Below are 25292 nucleotides of genomic sequence, written 5' to 3'. Positions count from 1 at the left end.
TTTCGTGAAGCTTGAAACAAAAACAAAATTTTTAAATTGCCTTACCATGGAAAAATCATGGGTATTTTCATGGATGCAGCAATCACCACAGAAACGTGATTAGTCTATAAATATGGTGAGTTAAAGTTCCTGACATTTTTTGCTTATCCACTTGGGACTGAGAATATGCAGTGAAATAAATATTTAAATAATAAATGCCCTTCCTCTTTTAGATTCAGTGTGTGTGTGTGTGTGTGTGTGTGTGTGTGTGTGTGTAAAGTTTTGCAGTTGTGAGCTGCCATGTGGAGCAGGGAACTCGGGTTCTCCATAAGAGCAGCAAGTACTCTTGACTGCCGAGACCTCTCTGCAGCCCCAAAAGCTGGAGATAACATTTAACTGATCTCTTTTGTTTTTCTCTAGACAGAGCTTCACTATGTACCCTGTGTGACCTGGAACTCTCTTACCATGTCAGCAATGAACTCAAGATATCCTCCTGCATCTAAACATTTTCTTCTGATATATCAACTATGAGTAACTTTCTAGTATATCAATGTTTTTACTCTTCTTTTAAGCACATTATTCTTTTTCTGATGCAGGAACTTTTCTGTTTGAAAACTCCTGCTGTAGCAATAAATACCAGAAGACATGTCAAGAGCAGTCATAACTGTGAAGACAGGGTTCATACTAGAAACCCCTGTCACTTTATGGCTTTTGCAAAGAAAGTTCCAGAAGCTCAGATTTGACTGTAGCTTCGAGGGTTGTTCTCCTGTTCCTGACCCCTCCTGTGGTGTTCTCTCTCCAGAGTTCAGGAGATTTCCATTCCCTAGCATACAAAGGCAAATGCTGAGTCAGCTAAGGTCTGTTTGGATCAGGCACCCTTAAACACGTCTGTAGTGTTGGGTCACACAAAGAGCTTGCGCACTGGGGGCTTGTAGGGCGCCCTCCTGTGGTGAACAATAGTACTGCGCATGCACAGGTTTTGCACCTGGTGTCAGTTGGCCAGTAATATGCTAATGAGGGGTGGTACCATGCTAGTGAGGTGATTCATTCTCCGCCAATCCCTGGAGTACAAGTAGTGGGGTGATAGTGGAATGACAGTGGGGTTATAGTGGGGTGACCCGTGCCCCGCCAATCCCTGAAGGATTATTAGCCTACTGCTGTCTATATAAGGTGAGCGCTCTTGCTGCTTGAGGTCCCCTGTCCCTGTTCAAGAGAGCTGTACAGTAAAGGCTTGTTCGCAGAAGAATCCTGTTGCCACCCGTTGTTTATGGTGGTGAGACGTTGGGCGCGCAACAAGTGGTGGCCCTGTACGGACACCCGAGGACATCCTCATAGATTTCAGAACCCTTCAGCTCCAGGATGGCGACGTCGGAAAGTTCCCAGTAAGGGACGATAAAGTTCTCTGGAGGTAAGCAGAGACGATGAAAGCCTTGGTATAGAGGCCGAAAGGTTTGTAAGCAGAGAAGATGAAAGCCTTGGTATAGAGCCCGAAAGGTTTGTAAACTACGGCAATGTTGTTTCCAATTGATCCTTTGTGGGTAGGGCTTGTAATTTTGTTTATTTTTTTTCTTTGTGTGGGAAGCCATTACAGCAGTTAGGACAGGTCAGAGGGTCCTTGCAGAGCAACAAGAAAGTATGTCGGAGGGAGAAAAGGTCTCGAAGGAAAAAAAGAAAAGAAAAGGAGATAAAAGGAACAGAGAGAAGGCAGAGATAAAAAAAAGAGGATAATCAGGACCAGGAAACAAATAAGATATATCCTTCTTTAAAAGCCTTGATCTTAGAAATGTCAGACAATCTAGAAAGCATCACGGACAGCTTAGAGAAAGTGAAACTAAAGGTAGAACCATCGGGTCCCAGGCCTCCCGCAGAGCAACAAAAGGAAGCGCAGGACTCGACCTCAGTTCTACCACCAGACTCGTATTGACCCCTCGAATGGGAACTCAGGTGGTGGATACAGATTTTAAAGGCCCCAGTAAGCAGAATTCAGAAGGATCACAGAAATTGAAAGCATGTGCAAAGATAAAGATTTGGGATAGTGGTAGTGGTCAAAAGGGGACAAGGTAAATAATGGTAAAATTTTTTTGTGTATGTGTTCTTTTAGAGTTATGTTAAAATCTAGAGAAGCAAAGTCGATTCTCATAGATGCTTTTAGTCTTTGGACCCTGACTAGAGACAGTTTACACCCTAGACAAGAGAAAGAATGGGGTTGAGAAAAACAGTCCTCCCGAACTCCACAGATGCTTTGGCAAAAGAAGGAAATGAGCTTAAACTTTTTGGAGCTCTCCTGGGAACAGAAGGAGGTGGGAGACGTCTTGCCTCCTTGCTGGCTCCTATTGGAGAAGTGCTTATTTCTGGTTCTGGGTTCTTTAGGTAGGATGTCTGGGTCCCTTTGGTGGGACACCATCTAGTTCTTTTCCTCTGTGTCTATTGTCTGTCCTTGGTGCACCAAGCTGTCCATGTATGTCAATTTATGTCTGGGTCTTGCTTCTCGTTGCTTGAATGTTTTGTGTTTCATGTTTAAAAGAAAAGGTTAAAATTTTAAATGCTGGTTGATTCACCCATTGATGTAGCTTTAACTCCTTTCAAGAAAGGAACAAATAAATAAAAAGTTTCAATTGGCTTTTGGAGCCTGCATCTGTAGCTAGAAGCCTAAGTCCACTGGGCAAGCTCCCCAGGGGGCTGGCTAAATGTTTATACTAGGTGATCTTAAAGACACCAGGAGCTTCACAGCTTCTAAGGTAACGGAACTGATGGCTGTTTCTCTTAGAAAAATCTTTGACTGTGATTATTGGACTCAACAGGTGACAAGGTGTTTCTCTTAAAACTACAGCTAGAAAAAGTAAAAATGGTGATTGATTTAAATATTAAAGGTATGTGTAGCCACTTCATTTTTGTTTCTGATTGGCTTTAAATGTATAAATATTCTCTACATGCCTTGGTTATGGACTATTGGCTTTTAAGTTTATTGGATATGGTTAAAAAAAATGTAACATTGGTAACAGAAAGTTGACATAAAACTGGTAAATTTGGATAGAGTCATTCTAGACAACATGTGGCATGAGCCAATCTAGGGAAACAGGTCTAAATTGGGATGATATTTTTATGGAAATCTTATCCTAGAAACCAGGCTTCTAAAAGATTTTAAGACAATGTCTCTTTATTTAAGTATTGGAGACCGCACCATCATGTGTTCATATGTAGGAATTGGCAGTCAAACCTTGTAGCATGAAGGATAGACTCGGTGTTTTGGAGACTGGATTTTGGGATGATGAGGCTGATCTCGAGGAAGAGGCTGCTCAGTGTGAGAGGGAGAGATATGAAGATTGTGGCACCCTAGAAGCGGCTTATGCGAAGGTGGTTAAGATGCTTGAAAACAATCAATTGTTCATAGCACCTGAAAAGGTTCAAATGGGCCAAATGGGAGAATATTTAGGAACTAAAATCACTCCTCATAGCATTTCCCCTCAAAAAATTGAATTACGAAAAGATCATTTAAAAACATTAAATGATTTTCAAAAATTACTAGGAAGCATAAATTGGATTCGACCCTATATTAAAATGCCCAATGTAGATTTACAACCACTTTATGAGATCCTGAAAGGGGATTCTCAGCTTACTTCACCCTGTGCTTTAACCAAGGAAGCACAATTATCCTTGAGGAAAGTAGAAGAAAGACTGGAAAAGGCAATGCTAAAAAGGTACAAGGAAAAGGAGGATCTCCTTTTGTGTATACTGAGAACCTTTCGTCAGCCTACAAGAGTGCTATGGCAACAGGGACCGCTTCTTTGGATTTATCCCCATATTTCTCCTAATAAGACCCTTGAATATTACCCTTCTGCTGTTGCACTTGCTGTGTTAGGCGTTAAGTCTTGCATTCAGCATTTTGGTATTTTACCCAAGAAAATTATTATACCATATACAACTGCTCAGATGGGAACATTGTGTGCCTTGATAGATGATTGGGCCATATTACGCTGTAGTTTTGGTGGAGAGTTTGACAATCATTATCCTAAGGATCCTTTGCTACAATTTTTTACTGAACACCCAGTGATCTTTCCTAAGATCACTGCCTCAGAGCCTTTGTCTGGAGCGTTAGATATTTATACAGATGGCTCCAAAACAGGTGTAGGTGCCTATCTGGTTGATTCTCAAGGACCAGTATTAATTCAATACAGTCCAGGCACCCCCAAATTATAGAATGTAAAATTGTATTGGAAGTTTTCAAAAGATTTCATGATTCTTTTAATTTAATTTCTGACTCTGCTTATGTAGTTAATGCTGTGCGCTCACTTGAAATTGCAGGGCCAATTCGGTCTACTAGTACTGTATGTCAAATTCTTTTAGAATTACAAAATTCGATTTGGGCCAGAAAAAATAAATTTTTTATACAACATATTCGAGCCCATACTAATTTGCCTGGTCCCATGACCAGTAATAACGCCCTGGTGGATGCTAATACTCGTAGAGAGTTTATTTTTCATGCCGCTCCGGTTGATCTCGCTAGAGAATTTCATCAAAAGTTTCATGTTCCTGCTTTTACTCTTCAACAAAAATTTAACATCTCTAGGGCTACAGCTCGTGATGTGGTGTTACGTTGCCAGAATTGTGTTCAATTTCACCACCCTCCTCATGTGGGGATTAACCCTCGTGGTCTGATCCCCGCTAAAACTTTGGCAGATGGATGTCACACTCATCTCAATTTGGAAATTTAAAATATGCTCATGTTTCTGTTGATACCTGTTCCAGTATTATACACGCTACTCTGATGACTGGTGAAAAAGCTCATAATGCCATTAGTCATTGCTTAGAGGCATGGGCAGCCTGGGAAAGCCTGATAGTCTCAAGACAGACAACGGGCCTGCCTATACTGCAAAGTCCTTTCAGGCATTTTGCCAGACAATGCAGGTCAAACATACTACAGGATTGCCATACAATCCCCAAGATCAAGGAATTGTGGAAAGAGCACATCATACCTTAAAAGAGCTTATAAAAAAACAAAAAGAGGGAATTGCCAGCAGCTGAACACCAAAAGAACAACTTTCTTTGGCTCTTTTTACTCTAAATTTCTTAATTTTGGATGCACATGGCCGCTCTGCCGCGGATCACCATGCTGCCACTACACCTATGACTAATGCAGAAGTAAAGTGGAAGGATGTCTTAACTGATGAATGGCATGGCCCAGATCCCGTGATTTCGAGATCTAGGGGAGCTGTCTGTGTTTTTCCGCAGAATCAAGAAAATCCAATTTGGGTACCTGAGTGCTTGACTTGAAGATTGCCTTCTGCTCTTCCTGAAGATGAGACTACGAACCCTACTATTACTGGGAATGGTAATCCAGGTTGATTCACACATCTTGTGGGCTATTGCCAGATTCTGGCCAGTACCCATGCCAGTTCATAGCAATTCTACTGTTTTGCCAACCTTTTTCTCTACCTCCTGTTTTCGTGATGTTCCCTGTATAGTACCAAATGGAGAAATGCCCCAATGGTATGCCGCCATTAACTTTTCTCTGTCACATACCTTATGTTTTACTGTTTAAGAAATCTTCCCTGCCCTGCGTTTGGTTGCATAGAGCCACATTTCAATATTCAATATAATATAAGCTCTAATGTGAGCAATGTACCCATTTGGCATCTGGCTTTCTATTAGCTAATCAAAGGATAGATTTAGTTCAAAAACAAATTGAAGCACTGTGTCATATGACACAGCTGTCCTGTGTTTCTGCCTTTAGAGGTTTATGCATTATTCCTTTGCGAGCTAACTTTTCTCAGCATTCTCAACAGAGCAAAGAAATCTCGAATTACCTGAAAGGAAACTGGTCCATGAAAGCAGAGCAACTATCAAGACAATTGCTGATGCAGATTGCTGTCCTCAACAGCACTAGGTTGGACCCCATCACAGTTGAAGATTTGTCCTCATGGATTACCAATGCTTTCTCTCTTTTTAGGGAGTGGGCGGGCATGTTTGCCTGGGGAGCTATTGTCCTCCTGGGTTGCGGAATAGATCTCTGGCTTATTGGCCATTTAAAAAGAGAACATGCCAGACACGAAGTGGTTGTTTACCAGGCTATGACCACCATTAAAAAGGGTGCTTCTCCCAACATGTGGCTGGCCTCTTTGAAAGATTAAGAGTTCGCCCTAGATCATTTTTGTCACTGTCATGTGGAGTCATTGTATCCAGAGACGGGCAACTTTCCTCAAGCTCGGACCAGCCTAAGACATGGAGCCCAGTGGCAATAGGGTAACTCTATGACGGGTAATGCCAAGTTTGGATGAGAACGACCTAAGACAGGAGCAATGACAAGATTGACGTGACACCCAGATCTAGACCAGTCATTTTATTAAACAAAAAAGGGGGAGATGTAGGGCGCCCTCCAGTGGTGAACAGTGGTACTGCGCATGCGCAGGTTTTGCACCTGGTGTCAGTTGGCCAGTAATATGCTGAGGGGTGGTACCACGCTAGTGAGGTGATTCATTCTCCACCAATCCCTGGAGGACAAGAAGTGGGGTGATAGCGGAATGACAGTGGGGTTATAGTGGGGTGACCCGTGCCCCGCCAATCCCTGAAGGATTATTAGCATACTGCTGTCTATATAAGGTGAGCGCTCTTGCTGCTTGAGGTCCCCTGTCCCTGTTCAAGAGAGCTGTACAGTAAAGGCTTGTTCGAAGAAGAATCCTGTTGCTGCCCATCGTTTATGCTGGTGAGACGTTGGGCGCGTGACAGGGGCTGGAGTCATCCCCTCCAGAAACTGTAGATTTTAGGACATGACAGGAAACTCATTGCCTAAGAGGATCCTTAGATGGGTTTGATTCAAGCAATCCATGAAGCAGACTCAGAAATTCCTTGAGGATTTTGGAGAACTAGACTTTTCCAAAGCTATTGAATGGGGAGCAATTCTCAACAAACCACCGACTCTAATTAGCTTTACAATTCTAGTTCCTGTGAATATTCCAGTTAAAACTGTGCAGGAGATTCCTCTCCACCAGTGACAGAATTAAACCCAACCACCTATTGGCAGGAGGTGAAACCTAGGCCTTACTTAGATTACAGGCCCAGATGTTCAGTCCCTAATCAACACAAGTGTCAAGAAAGCAGTGACAGCAGGAAACCGCTGGCAACCTTCATGAGCTCTCCTTGGCTTTTGATTCAAGCTGGAGTGTTCGTGGCACAGCCTGAGTGCTTTTGTCATAAAGGCCTCTTCCTGCTTCTACACAGCTTGCACCACAGCACCAATGCCAGATGGGAGCAAATTCCCTTCCAAGTGGCCTGAAACGGTGCCTCCATCCCTTCTGTTCCCAACTCCTCTCTGTCCTCAAACGACTCAACATCAGGAAAAGGACAAATATTCTCTTCCCCAATACAATGATTTATGGTTTATTTAGCTTTATATTTATTCCCCCCCCCCAAAAAAAAAAACAATTAAGCATCAGCTGGGCCTGTTTTTTAACTGTTGGTCACGGTGATGATCTTATTGGTATTAACAATAGGAAATCGTACATACAGCTCCAAGACACTTTTTTCCTAAACTCCTATGACTGGGTTAAGGGCCCCTCTGTGCCTGACCATCAGAGTTCTCCCTGTAGTTAACCTTTATCTCAGCAGTTACAGCCTACCAAGGCTAGGGGCTCATGTTTATGACCTCACTACCACAGACGCATGTGGAAGACGCTCTCTAAAACCAACACCTCCCAGAGTACCTGGGATATAAAAGTAGTTATACATATTTCTGTTGGAAAAAATGGACAAACAAGATCTAAATGTTTTGTCAGGAAAGCATCTTTGGACGGGGGGGGGGGGGGACAGTGAATGGGATGTAAAGTGAGTAAGAATAATAATTTAAATTAAAAAATGTTTTCCATGGCTAGTTCATAACGGTAATTTTGCTACTGTTATGAATCATAATGTAATTATCTGATATGCAACCCCTGTGAAAAGGGGAGGGAGAGGCAGACAGATCTCTGGGTTTCAAACTGACCTGGTCTGCTTAGTGAGTTTCAGGCTAGCCAGCCTACAAAGTAAGAGCTTGTTTCAAAACAAACAAACAAACATAAGTACTGGTTTTATGTGTACATTTTCATATGTATTCATGTTCATAAGTCACTGTGATTGTCAGCTTCAACTGTCAACTTGATACAATGTAGTATGAACTGGGAAGAATCTTAATGACTGCTCAGATCAGGTATGACTCTGCCAGGTTTTCGGATTATATTAATTAGTTAACCATATTGAGGTAAGAAGTTCCAAGATAAAAGTGGGAAACACTATCCAATAGGTTCAGATCCCAGACTCTGTAAGAGTGGAGAGGCTGAGCTCCATACAGATGCACCCATCCATTGTCCTGATCTACATACAGATGCACCCATCCATTGTCCTGATCTACACACAGATGCACCCATCCATTGTCCTGATCTACACACAGATGCACCCATCCATTGTCCTGATCTACACACAGCTGCACCCATCCACTGTCCTGACCTACACACAGATGCACCCATCCATTATCCTGACCTACACACAGATGCACCCATCCATTGTCCTGACCTACACACAGATGCACCCATCCATTGTCCTGACCTACACACAGATGCACCCATCCATTGTCCTGACCTACACACAGATGCACCCATCCATTGTCCTGACCTACACACAGCTGCACCCGTCCATTGTCCTGACCTACACACAGATGTATGCATTCTTTCTCTGCTCAACTGTGGATGTGGGCAGCTGTCAAGTCTCTGCCCCACTTACTGACTTCCTCAAAACAAAGTGCCATAACCTGGAACTCTGAGCTAAAATAAACTCTCTCCTACATTGCTTGTATCAGGAACAGAAACGACACTAGGATGGTAGCCACATGATTTTTAAGAACATTCATGTATAGTGAAGCCGTTTGATTAGTCCAGGCCCTCTAGAGGGTGCGAAACAAACATCATTCTAGCAGACTTCAGGTGAAAATGACGACATACGGAATAGACTCTGATAACAAATGAGCCACTGCAGGCAAGGGGTGATGCCCACTAGTCTGTCCACTAATTTATCACTGACACCAACATCTATGTATACTATAGTGGGGATAGAAATGCGAAGGCCAGCCAAGTCTGAGCAGGCAGGTCAAAATTAATTTTGATAGAGTGTGAGATGCCCTGAAATTCTATACCAACATATTGATTGCAACGGCTATGTAGGTGACCCTGATAAAGATTTGGTGTTGACAACACAACAGTTACAACAGGGAAATTTTAGAACAAGACTTCCTCGATTAAACTCTTTAGTACATAACCTAGCAAAGCCAATCAACTTCTTTGGTCTCCGATTCTTTGTCTAATTCATAGATGAGGATAACAGTGGCGGTCCCAGGTGATTTGTAGAATTGTTTTAACGATCCAATGCATAAATTTATGTGTAACATATCCAGAATAATCCCTGAGAAACACTAAGGGCTCAGTAAATCTTCACCTGAGGTCCACATGAGTCTAGTGAGAGGGAGGAGAAGCATTTGGAGTACAAAATCCAGAAGACTCACTCAGGCGCTAGTCTCACTCCTGCATGACTGGTTCACCCTGTTCATATCCTGGACCTGTCAAAGGCCCAGGGTGATCAGCTAAGAGAGTGCCTTAAGATGGTTACTGCTTAGCAGAGTGTGACTAAAGGAAATTAAGATGTCTCATTTGACAGCTCTCTACTGTAGTCAGTTCCTAGTGAGCAGTCATGAACCATAAGACCTATGGCAAATAAAAGTCTAATTCTTCTGTTTCCCACATTGGCACCTTCATTCAGATGACCCACCCCAAAGAGAACCCCCTTTATGAGTCTATTGTACTGCAGGGTTAAAGACTGCTACACCAGCTGACGTTGGGTACTGTGTTTTACCTGCTCCAGGTAGTTGATGAGGGAGTTTTTGTTATCTTCCCAGTAGCTTTTGAGAGTCTCTTCAGGTGGGAACTTCTCACAGCTAAGCTCCACAGTGATCTCAAAGCAGTTGCTGCTCAGGTAATTGAAGTCTTGCATTCCTGCCCAAGCAGCAAAAAGTCAGTACGTACATACAGTGGCTGCAAGTCTACACACGCCCTTCTGGTAATCTAAGGCCTTCAACAAAAGACAGAACAGTCGGTACACTGAAGGACTCCTCAGGAGTCTACACAGAAATGGCCTCCCATGGGGAACAGAAAACATTCTTGAGAGACTCTTGTTTTAAACACACAAAATCCAGTGTCTTAAATGGTCATTTAGCTCAATGCAACCATGTTGTAGGGTGGGGACAAAAGCAGATGCCATCCACATTACTCAGGGCTTAATGGACTTCAAGAAAGTCAAGCTGAATATCCCTTGGCCTGGTAAGGAAAAACGCATCGCTCTAAGCCGCCTTCCTATGAGGCAGGAACTGGGAGAGTCTGCTGAGATGACATGAAACCGAACTCAATGTGTGTTCCTGAGGGATTCGGACTTTCAGTATATGATGTCTACTATCTATGCCTCTTAATTATATCAAATATTAAATCGATTAACATGGCACATCTACTTCATATTAGATATAATGTTAATTATACTGCTAACTAAACCACAGAGTAGATTTGATACTCAGAATAACTTTAATTAGATTACCATCACTGGGGGTGCTGTTGTCTAGCAGACGGCTTTCCTAGAGCCAAACTACCCACATTCAAATTGCTGTGTTGGCTGCTAAGAGTTCCTAATTGCCTCCCTCTACTTCCTGTACAATGGCTAAGAGCTACATGGCTGGGAAGGTTGTACCTCCAGTACTTCGTGGCAGCCCAGAGCCAATGGAACAACCCAAGATGACCCTTTTTGTCAGAAGACTTTCCTGTCGCTTAGAATCTGGGTCCTTTACCTAGTAGATCTGGCCAAGGCAGATGCACCTCTCAGCTCCTGACTGGATGTGCACGCTAAGCTCCTGCCTTGACTTCCAGCAATAATGGACTTGGACTTGTAACCCAAATAAACTCTCCTTCCCCTCTGCTGCTTTTAGTCAGGGCATCTGTCACAGCAAGAGAAATAAAATTATGACAGGAAGGTAAAGATCTTCTGAGTTTTCTTTGTTTACAGTGGGACATGATTGACTAAGGCGTTGCTATGGTTACCATGAGCATTATCAGTTCTTTGCTAATTCATATGACTGTATATCATGCAGATGATACACAGGCTGCTTGGAGAGGTTGGTCCAAAGAAATCACTGAAATTTTCTCTCTTTGAATCCTAAGTGAATCCACCCTTGGTGCCTGCTGGTTCTCATTTCTCCCACCTCACGTAATTCAGGACTCCCTGCCTTGGGAATAGTGCCACCCACAGCAGGCTGAATTTCCCACATCGATGAACAATCAAGATAATCTCCCCAGACATGTGGTCAGGCCAATGTGATCTAGAATGTCTCTCAATTGAGGCTCTCTTCTTGGGTGATTCTAAGTTATAGCAACTAGCTATATAATGAACAAAACCAGTGTCTTAGAGCAAAATACAAAACTGCTCTCTAACATAAGATGAACATACATTATTCTCCACCTGATGTACTTAACCTTAAATCTCACGTAGACCATACTTCCCAACTGACAGAGGGAAAGTGTCAGATCTTGCCTGCCCAAATGCAAAATCTGAGTAGAAACAAAAGAAACTTGTACCATAGAAAACATAAAGAACATTCTCTAAGAGCATAAGGAATCAAAACGTAAAGCCCTTGCTCTCTCTGTTACCAGGTGAGGCATAGGAAATATCCCTTAAGTTATTGATGATTGTACATTTGCACGTTTTGCCCTTCATCTCTAGTTGAGGTTACACCTCTAAGTAGCTGGGGCAACTTGGCAAATGAGTTCTGCAAAGTAGTAGAGAGAAGGCCACAGGAGTTGCCTCATCTGTGGGGGAAGGTGTCCCGGACAGCCCCATGGACTAGCAAGCAAGCATTCAAATATATGAGTTAATGGAGGCCATTCCCATTCAAATCACCCCACAAGGTCTGCTAGATGCTGCTGCATAGCCTCCAAAACGCACATTGGCTTAAGAGAAAGGCATGGCTCGCCTAACATAAGGAGGCCCTCTTACTGCAGATGGCTGAACTAGAAAAGTGGCTAGTTACCCATATTCAGTTTCTATATCCCTAGCGTACTCCTTCAGATAGTAGCACCTCCATGTTTAAATCAACAAAACCAGAATAACATGTAACAATCACCTCGCTAAGACAGCAGAAAGTTTCATCTCCTTTTTTAATGACTGAGGAAGAGTGAAAATTCTATAGGTGGCGATCATTTTCTGAGTCTACATGGTAAATAAAAGAAGCCAAGTTCCCAGAATCAGAGAGCAAAGGGGACACTCACCACCGGGGACGCTGTACCATGCACCACCATTGGTTGTTCCATCTACAAAGCTACTGTCATCATCATTCTTGCGACAGGGAGGTCGATTGGGGTCAGACATGACTGGGTTGAAAGAAGAGTATGCGCGAGCCAAGCTTTGGAAAATTGCGTCATCAGGGCAGGAACTGTATTCATGAGCAGTACCTAGAAAATGAATTCACAAGATGGGAGAAACGGACAGACTGCGACCCAAAAGCATCGTTCGCTTGCTGAAGAGTCCCTGCTGACGTAACTTTTAGAAAGGTGAAAGTTTTCAGGGAAGATGAAAGTTAAAGAATCAAACAAAAACACCTAGTTTGATTCTCTTCCTTAACACCAAAGTGTAAAGATTAGGCAGAATGTCCTAGGACCATACCACCCGGAAAGCCCCTGCCTCAGAGGCTAAGCAGGGCCGGGCCTGGTTAGGACTTGAATGTGAGGTTAGGTGGAATGCGCACTCTACTTATGAACCGAAAGCCTCACAGGAATGGTGAGATCACAGCAGGCCGGACCTGGAAAGATGGAAATATTTAAATTGTTTAGTTAATAAATTATTCTTTGGTAGGGCACAGGTGTCGGTGCCTGTGATACCAGGACTTGGGAGATCTAAGGAAAGGATCTAGTTTAAGGTCATTCTTGGCTATCTGCGTCTTAGGCCAAGTTCTGGGCCAACTTAAGCTATGTGAAACCTTGTCTCAGATAGATAGATAGATAGATAGATAGATAGATAGATAGATAGATAGATAGATTTCACCAGTAGCAATTTTATAAGCACTATAAAGTATCAACACACAGACTGTCCGACATTAAACCTGAGCTGTTTCTAAGCTTTCCTTGCATGTATATGGCAGGAAAGAACGTTTCTTTTGACACCCTGTAGTGTTATTTACGTGTTATAATTATGCCTGACTGACGAGTTACCTGGCTAACAGTAAATCATAAGATCTCAACGTGCACCTAACAGTGCTATCTAACCTGACTTCTTTCAAATCTGGGTTTTCAGTATCTAAAACACAGATCTTGCCCTCCGGGGTTCTCGGAGAAGGGATTCTACCTGGGAGTTTCTCTCTAAAGCTTAACTGAAACCCATGAGAGAAAAATCAAAGCAATGCTTTACCTCTGTGACACTAGCAGGGGGGACCCACGGGCACAAAGTGAGAACACGCTATGTGTTGGGATTCCCACAGCAAGGGTGAAAGTCGCAGGCTGCCTGGGTTATGAGCCACGCTGTACATGAAGCTCTCCAATGTCTGTCTGAGATCCACTTTACCAGAGACCAGGACTGGCCTGAATTTATAGTGGTGCTAAACCTTCCTATAGGCTCCTGCTGGCACTATTTAATACAGTTTCTTATGTTTCGGGGATGAGGAGGGTCACAAAATTATTTCGTTGCTATTTCATAAGTGTAATTTTGCTACTGCTATGAATCATAATGTAGAACCTGGTGGTGGTGGTGCATGCTCTTACTCCCAGCACTCGGGAGGCAGAGGCCCGAGGTTCTCTGAGTTTGAGCTAGTCTGTTCTACACAGTGAGTTCCAGGACAGTCGAGGCTCCACAGAAAAACCCTGTCTCTAAAACCAGGAGAACAACAACAAACCCTGTATGAATCATAATGGAGCCTTCTGACATGCGGCCTCCAAAGTGGTCACGACCCACAGGTTGAGAATCACTGTTCTAGGCCTTCTTTTTTCGCCTCTTATTTTTTTTCCAAAAGTTAATCGAGCTCCTGTTTTCTTCTAAAAGCAAAGCACTACAAGCCATTCTGCCGATTACCTGTCTGGGCCAGTACCACATGAAATAGCTGGAGAGGCTTGTAAACGCAAGCGCGCGCTTGCAGGCACTGGTTCCCTGAGTGAACACTGCAAGTGAGACGCAGAGGCACACAGCTATTACAATCCCAGCCCTTGGGAGGCCAGGGATTTGTGAGCTCAAGGCCATCTCAGACTGCAGAGTAAGATTCTGGTTTAAAAAGCGAGACAACACAAACAGCAGCAGCTAATACAGAAATCATGCTGTCATTCTTGACTGGAAACTCAAGCCACTTGGGGGTTTGGGGGGAACTACGTACCACTCCGCGTCTCATCATACGGGTAATTAGCCACGAGGTCTCCTCCGTGCAGGTTGGCAGAGAGCACAAATGGGATGTCCATGATCCAGTGAATGACAGCCTTGGTCTCGGGGGCAAGCTGTTCCAAAGAGTAAAGATCACAAGAATCAGAAGCTGACAACTGACATTGGTGATGTCTCCGAACAGAAGACAAACAAAATCACAGACTGCTCACAGTTCAAACAGGCTGGGTTTAGAAGGGAAAACATTTTCTTAGGAACAATACTCAACCTGCCAGGATCCGCTATGAAAAACTCTCCTCCTCCCCCTCCCTTTCCTCTACCTCTCCCCCTCCTCTCTCTCAGTTTGAAAACAACATGCATATCACATTGAGGACCCTTCCTCTGTCTGCCACGGCCCACACAACCTTAAGAATAATTCGGAACAAATTGAGAAACGCCTGTTGAACCATAAAGTTTTTCCTCCACGCAGGTTTAAACACGGCAGATTTTATTCCCCATCATTTCTTACTATTTTTCCATTTCCCTTCAACTACTTCAGACATTGCCTTTATGACAGAAAATAGTCTCACTCAGAAAATCGGTTTACTTTGGAACAGCCATTTTAAGTTTTAAACAGAAGCACGCATTTTAGGAATTCGTGCTGACTTTTCAATGGTTCGTGGCTTTTCTTGGAAGTAAATAAGAAGGAATTTATAACAAAAGAGAAAAATCAATGTTGTAAAATTATAAAAATAAAAAATGTATAGATGTCTTTTACCCCGCTTGGTCCACACCGCGGTGTGCCAAGATATCTGCTAGATATCTTGGCGGAAACACATCCCAACCGCACACTTTCCTACACTCAAACCCTCACATAAAAGAACACATAACACAATAATCTTAGATCCAAGTGATAAGATATAATTGCCCACTTAAGCATACAAAGCCCGGTGCCATCCATCCCTTAGGAACATTAATAACAACCTGTAAATACACAGGGCAGAATCTTAACGTCACCTGCCATATTGTCCTGCCACGGCTCCTCCCCCTCTCTCCCTCCAGTCTCTTCCCTTTCTCCTCTAGTCTCCTCCTCTTCCTTCAAACTTCTCTCCCGCCCATCCTTCCTTCTCCTCCAATGACAGGCCTCCCTCTATCCTATACCTGCCCCTCATCTGTACTTTACAAAATCAATGGGGAGGTGGTTCTGGTGAAGTCACCTGAGTTCTGAGTACTGACTAGGCAGCTGTCATTGGGGCAGTGAAATTAGCATCAAAATACAGTAACTTCAGGGCAAACCACAACAAATCAACTTGATTTTCTTGCATGAAGGTTCTTTTGTGTGTAGAACCTCTCATAGCAAGTGGGAAGGACCTCAAACCTCTCTCCAGTCACCTTTGAATAAAAGGGAAGGTTTCCATGAGCTCAGAGTTACCCTGCCTTGTCAGGACAGAGTATGTAGTAGTATCAGATTTTTGTGTTTCTGTGCTGTTGATGACCAGGTCTTGCCCACAGTGTTTCTACCGAGCACCGCAGCATCCTCACTGGACCTGCGAGCTACTCACTGCTGTTTCACAGAGCAGAGTCCAAAGGCAAGGTGCAGCTAAGTAGCATCCAAGTTTATACAAGCAGGGTTTCAAACTCAGGCTACAGGACTTAGGGACCACACTGGCTCTAAATTATCAGTTGTTCAGTACTAAGCATGTTCAGTACTAAGCACCCTTCTTACACCATAGGGTGTAAGAAGTCCCCCACTTGTGAGAAAGTGTGATTTAGAAGAGGGTATAGTTAACTGGTTCCAAAGGAAGTTTATACAGGACATGTAAACTGGTGTTCCACAACACAGCGGGGTAACCCTTTGTTAATAAAGACCTAGGAGAAGACTAGAGAGATGACTCAGAGACCAAGAGAACTTATTGCTCTTCTGGAGAACCTAGCTTTACTTTCCAGCACCCACATCATGCAGCTCACCAACACATATAACTCCAGCTTCAGAAAATCTAACACCCTACCGGATTCTACAGACACTACATACATGTCACACACACACACACACACACACACACACACACAGAAAGAGAGAGAGAGAGAGAGAGAGAGAGAGAGAGAGAGAGAGAGTACAAAGAGATAATGAATGTCTAAGGAGCTAGAACTGCTAGTCACTCTGATTGATCGTTGCACCTTCACATGTGTATGGAGGGACCATTTCAATCCCACAATTGTGTCAATCAAAAAGAAAAAGAGCTATGCACTATTTTTGTTATTTCTCTGCTTGGTTTTGTTCTCTCTACTAACCAATGCTAGATGCAGAATATAGAGCAAAGACATACAAGCTCAAAGAAGAAAATGTTAGTGACTTCATAATTTCGTTCCATAAACACATCTACCTATTTATATCTGCTTTACCCTCTGTTTGTAACAATATAGTCATTTCAAATTTAAACTTTAAAAAAATGTGTTTTGGAACAAGCTCAAATATAGTCCTGAACACACAACCTTTCATACAGTTCTTAGCTTTTGTCTGTTAGGTCTCTTTTATACAAACATACTGATAATGCACATGTTACTGTTTTCAAAAGCAATCAAGTAAATTCTATGATTGGACAAAATAAAGAGGTTTTTGTTTTTTTGTTTTTTGGGTTTTTTGTTTTGTTTTGTTTTGTTTTTTGTTTTTTGTTTGTTTTTGTTTTTGTTTTGTTTTGTTTTTTGACTGTGAACAGTCTTCCATCCTGACTAATGCTGGGAGTCCCTGGTTACTGTAGTTACCTATCTAACTGACCCATTTTGTAGAGAGCCCCCCAAAGGCAAGACCCTGAAAAACTACACAACCATTTATGACTTTAAAACTCCTGTAAGTGTGCTGGCAAGATGGCTCAGTGGGCAAAGGGGCTTGCTGTTGAATCAGAGTTTATCCAAAGGGCTCACAAGGCAGAGAAAAACTGACTCCCAGAGTTTGCCCTCTGACCTCCATGCACACTTATAAACACCCGCCCCCACAACAAGCACACACAAATAAGCAAATAAATAAAAATTTTTAAAGCTTCTAAACTTTTCCATTTTAAAGACTCTAAGTTTAGCTCAATGACATGTTCTATAATTAGATGGCTTTGGCATTTAAAATATGTTAAAACTATATTTATTCAGATGCCTTCACAACTCCAGCCAGTAAAGAAAAGCATAACAGTAATAAATTTTCGGATGTATTTTAAGCCCTGCTATCCTCAAGCAATTCAGGCCAAGGCTCACGTGCTGGACTGAAGCAACCGCGGAGGCAGCCAGGCTGAGAAGTTCGGGGCCAGATGAGAAATGAAAAAATGAGAAAGGGAGGGAAGATTTTTATTCCTAATGTCTAAAAAATGAGGAGAGTATTGGTCCCTCATGGTGTCTGTCTGGAGCATGGCGACATCTGTAGGGCTTCCTTGGGAAACAGGATGTTTTCCTGCCATCTGTCACACACATACCTCACAGACCCTGAATCTGTATCCAGTGAACTCTGCATCCTAAACCATGATTCCTGGCACACAAAACAAAATAAACCTTAAAAAGTAAAGCCCTTTTTGAGGCATAAAGATATTATGTTGAGAAAAGGGAACTTGAAAATGAAGACTACACTTGCTCTGAACACTTGCTCTGAGTCTAAATGGTGTGTCATTCTTAATGTCAAAAGTAAAGAAGGCAGAGAGCCAGACATGGATTATTAGTTACCTTTTATTAGTTACTTTTCAATTGCTGTGATTTTTCAACAGCACCAAGGCAACTTATAGGAGAAATAGCTTACATAGGTCTTACGGTTTCAGAGGGTTAGAGTCCATGATCGGTATGGCAGGGATGTGACATCCTCCTTCAACACCTCCTAATCCCCAAACAGTTTCACCAACCGAGGACCAAGTACTCAAATACATGAGTCTATGAAGGACAATATTATTCAAACCACTAAAGATTTACTATAACAATTAAATCATCTCATATCTCTGGTAATGAATTAAAGTTGAAGTATGATATCCTTTCCTCTAATGTAAAAGTGGCATTGGGGCTTTTAAAATGAATGCTCTCCTACACTGCCTCTCACAGGCTGGGAGGTGTTAGGTGTGTGCCATCATGCCCAGCTCAACTGATTAGATAAGTCATAATAGGCCCACAAAAACATAAAATTGAATATATGCAGCTACACAGAAGTTGAGTTAATGTTCAGGACCCACAGTTACATAAAAGTAAGCCAGGGTGAGAGGGCTACACTAGCAATTGTATGCGGTTGGTACTGACTGACGATAGCAGTTGAGAGCCACTGAGTCCCGGGCTCAATTCCTGGAGTCATGGGGTAGCTCCCAAGGGTCTGTAACTCCAGTTCCCAGGGAAAGGCCACTTTGGTTTTCATGAGATTGTCTCAAAACAAACAAATAAATGTCACAATTTTCTCTCACTCTTTTTCCTCATTCTCACTCTTCCTTCCGCTCTTCCACTCTTCTCTCTCTCTCTCTCTCTCTCTCTCTCTCTCTCTCTCTCTCTCTCTCTCTCTCTCTCTTCCTCTCTTCCTCTCCTGGCTTGACATGATAAAAAAAAATGTCACAATTTTGTGCCAAAATGACAAAATAAGAGGTAATATCTTAAAAAAATGAATGCTCTCATTTCAAAAGTACATAAGCACGTCTCTTTTGAAGATTGATTTTTACTTGTAATTATGTGTACCTGTGGGTATGTGCACATGAGTGCAGATGCCTCCGGAGGCCAGAAGAGGGCGCCAGATCCTATGGAGCTGGTGTTACAGTGGCAGTGATCTTCCCAACACTGGTGCAGCAAGTGCTCCTCACAAGGAGCCATCTCCCCAGGCCCCGTTGGCATCTCCTAACAAGATTGCCCAAGGCAAACGTATGCAAACGCTGTAGCGAAATCAGGCATGCAAGGGGTGGGGTTAACTAGAGAGGGAACCATCCATAATGGCTGGAAACAATCTCTTGTGCACAAAGGTGTCAATCAGTCCTCCTGTGACCAAGAGATTCTCAAACTAATAGAGAATAATTCCTGTTTATTATTTTCCTCCTTTCTCGGAGTTAAAGATATATTAAAGCATGAGCTAGAGAAAATATATGGGCAAATACCAGAGCCAGCCTCCACGACCCCCTTTCTGTCTTACGACCTACAGCTGATTACCCTATGCTGCTCTCTTCCACCCAGACCCACTGCTCTCCCTTCTCCTGAAAGTCATTTTCAGGACAGGAAACTGTAAAGACGTCTATGACTCAGAGGAGGGACGTTTGTCTCTTAATACCAGATACTGTGAGGCTCCTCCTCCTGCAGAGTCCGTGTCTCCATCTAGCAACTCCAGGAGCACAGCCTGCATCCTAAGTGCAGAATCCTAATATAGAACTCTGAGCCAAAAATCTGGAACTGCCCGCCTCCCGGAGCCTCCTAACCGGTGTCTCTACATATGATGGTGGATGTCTGTCTGAACTCCAGCTGTCGATTTCTGTTGGGTGCATTTTTCAGATACAGCGAGTCATTGGTGAGACTTGTTTATCCTTACTCATACGAGGCCCTCAGCTGACTGTGTGTCAGGCTCAGCTATGAATCATAGCAAGCAATGGACTGAAGTCAATGAGCAAACAGCCCTATAAATAAACAACTATGCTATCAGGCATATGCAGCCCTGTATAAGAACAGCACCCACCACAAACAAATTCCCAGAGCACAAGGAGTGTCAAACAGGAGCTGCTCAGAGAAGGTCACATGGGGGAAGTAACTCAGAGTGGAAGGGAAGAATAGTCTAGACAATTAGAAGAGCAGCCGATATGAAGACTGTGATGTTAGCAAATGGCACACTTGGGGGTACAACTAGAGCAGTTGACCACCAGAGGCAGATTAAGGAATAAGTCAGCCAGCAACCACAGTATCCACAGGGCATCTGAAGGGTCTCGGAGCTGTAATGAGAGTCTACTTCCCAAAATCTCACATAAGAACTTCCTAGAAGTAGTGAACATCACAGGGCAGGTGCAGCAGCACTTGGGGATAGAAGTAGGAGAATTTCAAAGTCAAGGCTAGCCTGGGCTAAGTACCAAGATGCTACCTCCAAAACACGGAAATAAGTAAATAAAAACAAGAAGAAAGAGGAGACAATGGGGCTGAACTAAGCCAGGAACTGAGATGGAAATGAATGGGGTCAGGTGGTCAAGTCTTCGGGAAATAGGGTGAGCAGGGACAGAGATAGGAAGTGAAAGACCTTGATGATAGGGATGAAGGAAACAAAAGCTGTTCTAAGAGGAAACACTTCTTTCTAGATGTTCTGAGCTTGGGGTCCTAGGTACCACCTGATAAGGAGACCCAGTGAGCAAGGGAAACAAAAGGAAAGCTCCCAGGGGGTGTAGAAGGAATTAGAAATGTGGAACTTCAGGAGATCTTATACAGAAGCTCATGAGAACACCTCCAGGCAAGGATACGAGTACCAGGAAGTAGGTAAGCACAAGGTGAGACCTGGAGGAAGGCTGTGTCTCTTCTAAGACAGACAGTGCATGGAAAGAAACTCAGCAGATGTGAGGAGCAATAGAAAAGGTAGGTATGGTGGTTTGACCATGCTTGGCCCAGACTATTTGGAGGTGTGGCCTTGTTGGGGTGGGTGTGTCACTGTAGTCGTGGGATTTAAGACCCTCATCTTAGCTGCCAGGAAGCCAGTCTTCTAGCAGCCTCCAGATGAAGATGCAGAACTCTCAGCTCCCCCTGCACCACGCCTGCCTGGATGCTGCCATGTTCCCACCTTGATAATGATGGACTGTACCTCAGAACCTGTAAACCAGCCCCAGTTAGATGTTGTCCTTGTAAGAGTTGCCTTGGTCATAGTGACTGTTCATAGCAGTAGAACCCTAAGACAGTAGACGATGTGGAATTTTACAGGAGAAAGTTTAGGGAAAAAGGACAAAGATCAACAGTGTGGAGTCCCACAGAACTTGGTGGTCAGATGGGGCTGGGGTGGGGGAGGGCTTGCTCCAGCCAAGACTCCCAACTGTGTTCTCTGCTTCCCCCATCCCCTCCCTTTTCCACACTTTATCCGGAGTCCTCAGAGGCATGCTAAGTCCCAGACTCCAGCCCCTCCAGCCTTGGCCTGGAGAGTAGAACGTAACTGTCCCACCCAAGATTTATGCCATTCCAAAGCCAGGTGATGGTGGCACACTTAAGCCCAGCGCTCAGGAGGGAAGAGGCAGGTAGATCTCCGAGTTCGATGCCAGCCTGGACTACAGAGTGAGCTCCAGGACAGTCGACGCTATAGAGAGAAACTCTATCTCGAAAACAGAAAACAAAAACCAACAAAAGCGATTCATGGCAGTCCTGTGTCGTTCACTGTGATGATGACGCTGGAACATGCTTCCCCAGCTACGGGACAGACCCCGGGAAAGCCGCACACGTGCTACCTTTGAATTTTGGTCCACAATTTTCTTCAGATTCTTCAGCAGGTGGTTGTTGGGACCGCCTTCTTTCTCATTAACATACACGATCCTATCCAAGTCTGGGAAGTTCCGGTTCAGATCTATTCCCTGGGCATTGCTGCGGCCCACGAACCAGTCCTTCAGCTCACCGGGCTAAGAGACAACAGAAAGGCCGCCATTGCATATTAGCACAGTCGATACCTACTTAACGTCCCCATCATTGCCCTCAAAATTTGATTACTGAGATTGTCTATTACAATATCCTCCCAATACTACCGTGCTCACCGCTTTATCAGCACGCTCATGAAAGGGCCCAATTTAAAATATTTGTTTGAAACTACACTTTGAAAAGAGTAGTTTTAATAAATAATATTTTTAAATTAATAGTAAGTATATGTAAGAGATGTTTAGCAAATTTCAATAACTGTCAGTACAAACTAAATGATTATGGGTGACCTATTTAAAAATCACACCGTCAACAATTAGCATCAAGTAAAATTGCCTCTGTGAATCCCAGAAGCCTGATTTTAAATCTACAAATGAAAAAATAATCCTAAGAACTTAGGATGAATTGGACATGAGTTTCTTGTGTGTTAATAACTTCAATGCCTTTTACAGGTTTCTTTTAAAAAATGTGTGTTCTGTTTCAAAATCTTGAAGAAAAGATTCTAAACGTCTTTATAATAAAATGATCAGCATGAGAAAAATGAATGTGTTTATAATGTTTGTTACATAACGTGCATCAAAATTTTACATTTTACACAACAAAGAGAACACACAACTATAACGTTCACAGTGTAAGCCCACATAGTTTCTCTGTAAAAGCCTTTAGTGCCAGATACAGTTATATATGCACACCTTTAATGTCAGCACTCAAGAGGCAGAAGCAGGAGAATCTTTGTGAGTTCAAGGCCAGCCTGGTCTACAAAGCAAGTTCCAAGTCACCTGGGTTACATAGCGAAACCCTGTCTCAAAAATAAAAAAGCCATTAGTTTTTTGCCTCGCACTTAAAATGTATACAATTATTTTTATTGTAAACATGAGAATTTGGGTTTGGCTCTGGTTTTGGTTTGGTAGTGAGCGGGGAGGTGACAGTGGGGGTTGTGTGTGTGCAGTGTCTTTACTGATCTTTCATAAAACCAGCAATTAAAGCAATTAAACTTCTGTAAAATAATGACCTAATTGCAAGTCATTCTGCCTTCAGTCCAGCAGAGAGCGCTAGGACGCCAGTTCACTCAGCGGCAGGTGTAACTCGCGGTGGTTCTCAACCTTCCCATGCTGAGACCCTTTAAGCAGTGCGTGCCTCCTGCTGTGGTGGCCCCTCAACCACAAAATCCTCTCTGTTGCTACTTCACAACTGTAAGTTTGCTACTGCTATGAATCGTGTTCTTCGATTATTATCTGTGTTCTTCGATGGTCTTAGGCAACTCCCATGAAAGGGTGGCTCATTCCCAAAGGGTTCACGACACACAGGTTGAGAACGGCTGCTTTCAAGGCAAATTTGCCTAGTCACAATTACGAATATAGAAGTGTCATTTATTTAACAGTTCGGTAAAACACAAAGCATTAACTCATTACAAAACTTCTCATTAGAGCTTCTGCTGAAGAACTCTCTTTGTATTCTTTGTATTCTAAACTTTTTTTCTTCCTAGCGAGCTGGACTATGTCTCCCTCACACTCGGTGAACCCTAAGCACTACCACGGCATCATGGATAGACAAGTGCGCATGGATTAATATATCAGAAAGATGGAGACAGCAGGCCACCCACCCTGCCAGGCACTCACCTGAGATGCTGCTTTCTCAAAGCCATCGGGGTTCAAGGAGGGCATGATATGGATTCGTGTGCTGTGGATCAGGTTGACAATTGTCTCATTCCCTCTCTGGTATTCGTTACACAGGTACTGGGCCAAGAAAATGAGCAGCTCCCGTCCAACCGCCTCATTACCATGCATGTTCCCAATGTATTTAAACTCAGGTTCACCTAAAAGACAGAAAAACGCATGGTAGGACTTTCTATGTCAACAAAAATCGGCAGAGGACACTCCCGCTATGCTGATATTTTAGCAACTTGACACAAACCTAAACATATCTTTTCATAGACATAGCATTTCTCTTAATCGAGAAATGCTTCCATGAGATTGATCTATAGGCAAATCTGTAGGACATTTCCTCAGCGAAAGGTTGATGTGGGAGAGCCCAGCTCACTGGGGTCTACGCCAGCCACCCTTGGGAAGTTGGTCCTCCACGGTACAAGAAAGCAGGCTGAGCAAGCCGTGGAGTGCAAGCCAGTAAGCAGCAAGTGACCATGGCCTCTGCTTCAGCTCCTGCCTCCAGGTTCCTGCCTTGAGTTCTTGCTCTAACATCCTTTAATGATAGACAGTAATGAGAAAGGGTAAGCCAAATCAAACACCTCACCCCCTCCCCAGGCTGCTTTTGGCCATGCTCTTTATCACATTCATGGAAAAGAAGCTAAGGTGACAGATTTTATATATATATATAAAATTTTTTGTGTGAATAACCAAGAGCTTCTTTTCCCTCTAAACAAGGAAACAGGATCCCAAACATCCTACAGCGCTATCCTCCCAGCCCCCCTCCCCGGTGATGACATCTTGCAACATTGTGCCCACTCTCAGTTCTTGAGGCCCCTTCCTGCCGTAGGAATCAGGATCACCGTGGAAGTAATTAATGTTCACTGCAGTAAGTCCCAAGATTCTTGCTGAGTAAGACCTGTTATCCTAAGAGGAAGACAAGACCATGAATTCTCTCGCCTCACTGAGGAAAGACCCTGTGAAGATAGCACGTTATGGAGGCGTCCACCGGCATGGCAAGAAGAGAGGGTTGATCACAAACCATGTCTGCTCCACCTCCATCTTCGTTTCTTCAAAACTCATGGAAGGAGTGACCTCTAAGGGACTCTAGCCAGCTCACAAACAAGTCTCTGGCAGGTCTTGCCCTTCTCCCCCTCTCCTCTGCCTTGCTAAAAACTGTTCATTTACACTCCTAAAGCTGGCCACCTAGGAGCATCCATTTACTTGGTCACTTCCTCCTCCTCCTGAGGCCAACCCCTAAGGTTTAGCTATCAAAGTATTGAAGTCCAGCACTCAAAAGATCCCTTTGGCTCACCTAATTAACAAGCCCAATTAAAATTAAACACCCCACCCTAGCACGGGGCTTCCCCCTACCTTTATATGTGCCGCACCTGTCTCCTGTCTATCCAGAGGCAGCCCTTTGTCCTACTCCAGGACAAATAAATACTCCTCCTCCCTCTCCCTTGTCACCTTCTCCTTCTCCTCCACCCTCTGTCTCCTGACTTTGTCTCTCATTCCCTGCCCTTTGTCCCCCTGAGGCAAATAAGTCTCCTTTGTGCTGAGAATTTGGCCTTGGGGGCCCTGATACCATTTCTTACACTGAGTCCAGTCTTTGTTATGGTGTCCCAATCAGACTCACATCCTAATTCTGATAAAACGCTGGATGCCCCTGTAGGTTATACCCTGCATTTTGTTTTCTTGCAT

General features: G+C 43.5%; 1 protein-coding gene across 1 annotated transcript in view; it reads right to left on the bottom strand.

The window, feature by feature from the left end:
• Window positions 1-25292, bottom strand: part of Cpe (carboxypeptidase E) — a 111941-nt gene that overhangs the window by 7454 nt on the left and 79195 nt on the right. The window contains exons 2-6 of the mRNA NM_013128.2: window positions 23565-23761; window positions 21765-21932; window positions 14390-14507; window positions 12303-12485; window positions 9850-9989 (exon numbers count right to left, since the gene is read on the bottom strand). Coding sequence (NP_037260.2) covers window positions 9850-9989; window positions 12303-12485; window positions 14390-14507; window positions 21765-21932; window positions 23565-23761 — 806 coding nt within the window. The remainder of the gene's footprint in view (window positions 1-9849; window positions 9990-12302; window positions 12486-14389; window positions 14508-21764; window positions 21933-23564; window positions 23762-25292) is intronic.

This window comes from Rattus norvegicus, chromosome 16 (genome assembly GCF_036323735.1).
Source record: "Rattus norvegicus strain BN/NHsdMcwi chromosome 16, GRCr8, whole genome shotgun sequence".
NCBI classification, from domain to species: Eukaryota; Metazoa; Chordata; class Mammalia; order Rodentia; family Muridae; genus Rattus; species Rattus norvegicus.
This window is presented reverse-complemented; position numbering and strand designations above follow the sequence as displayed.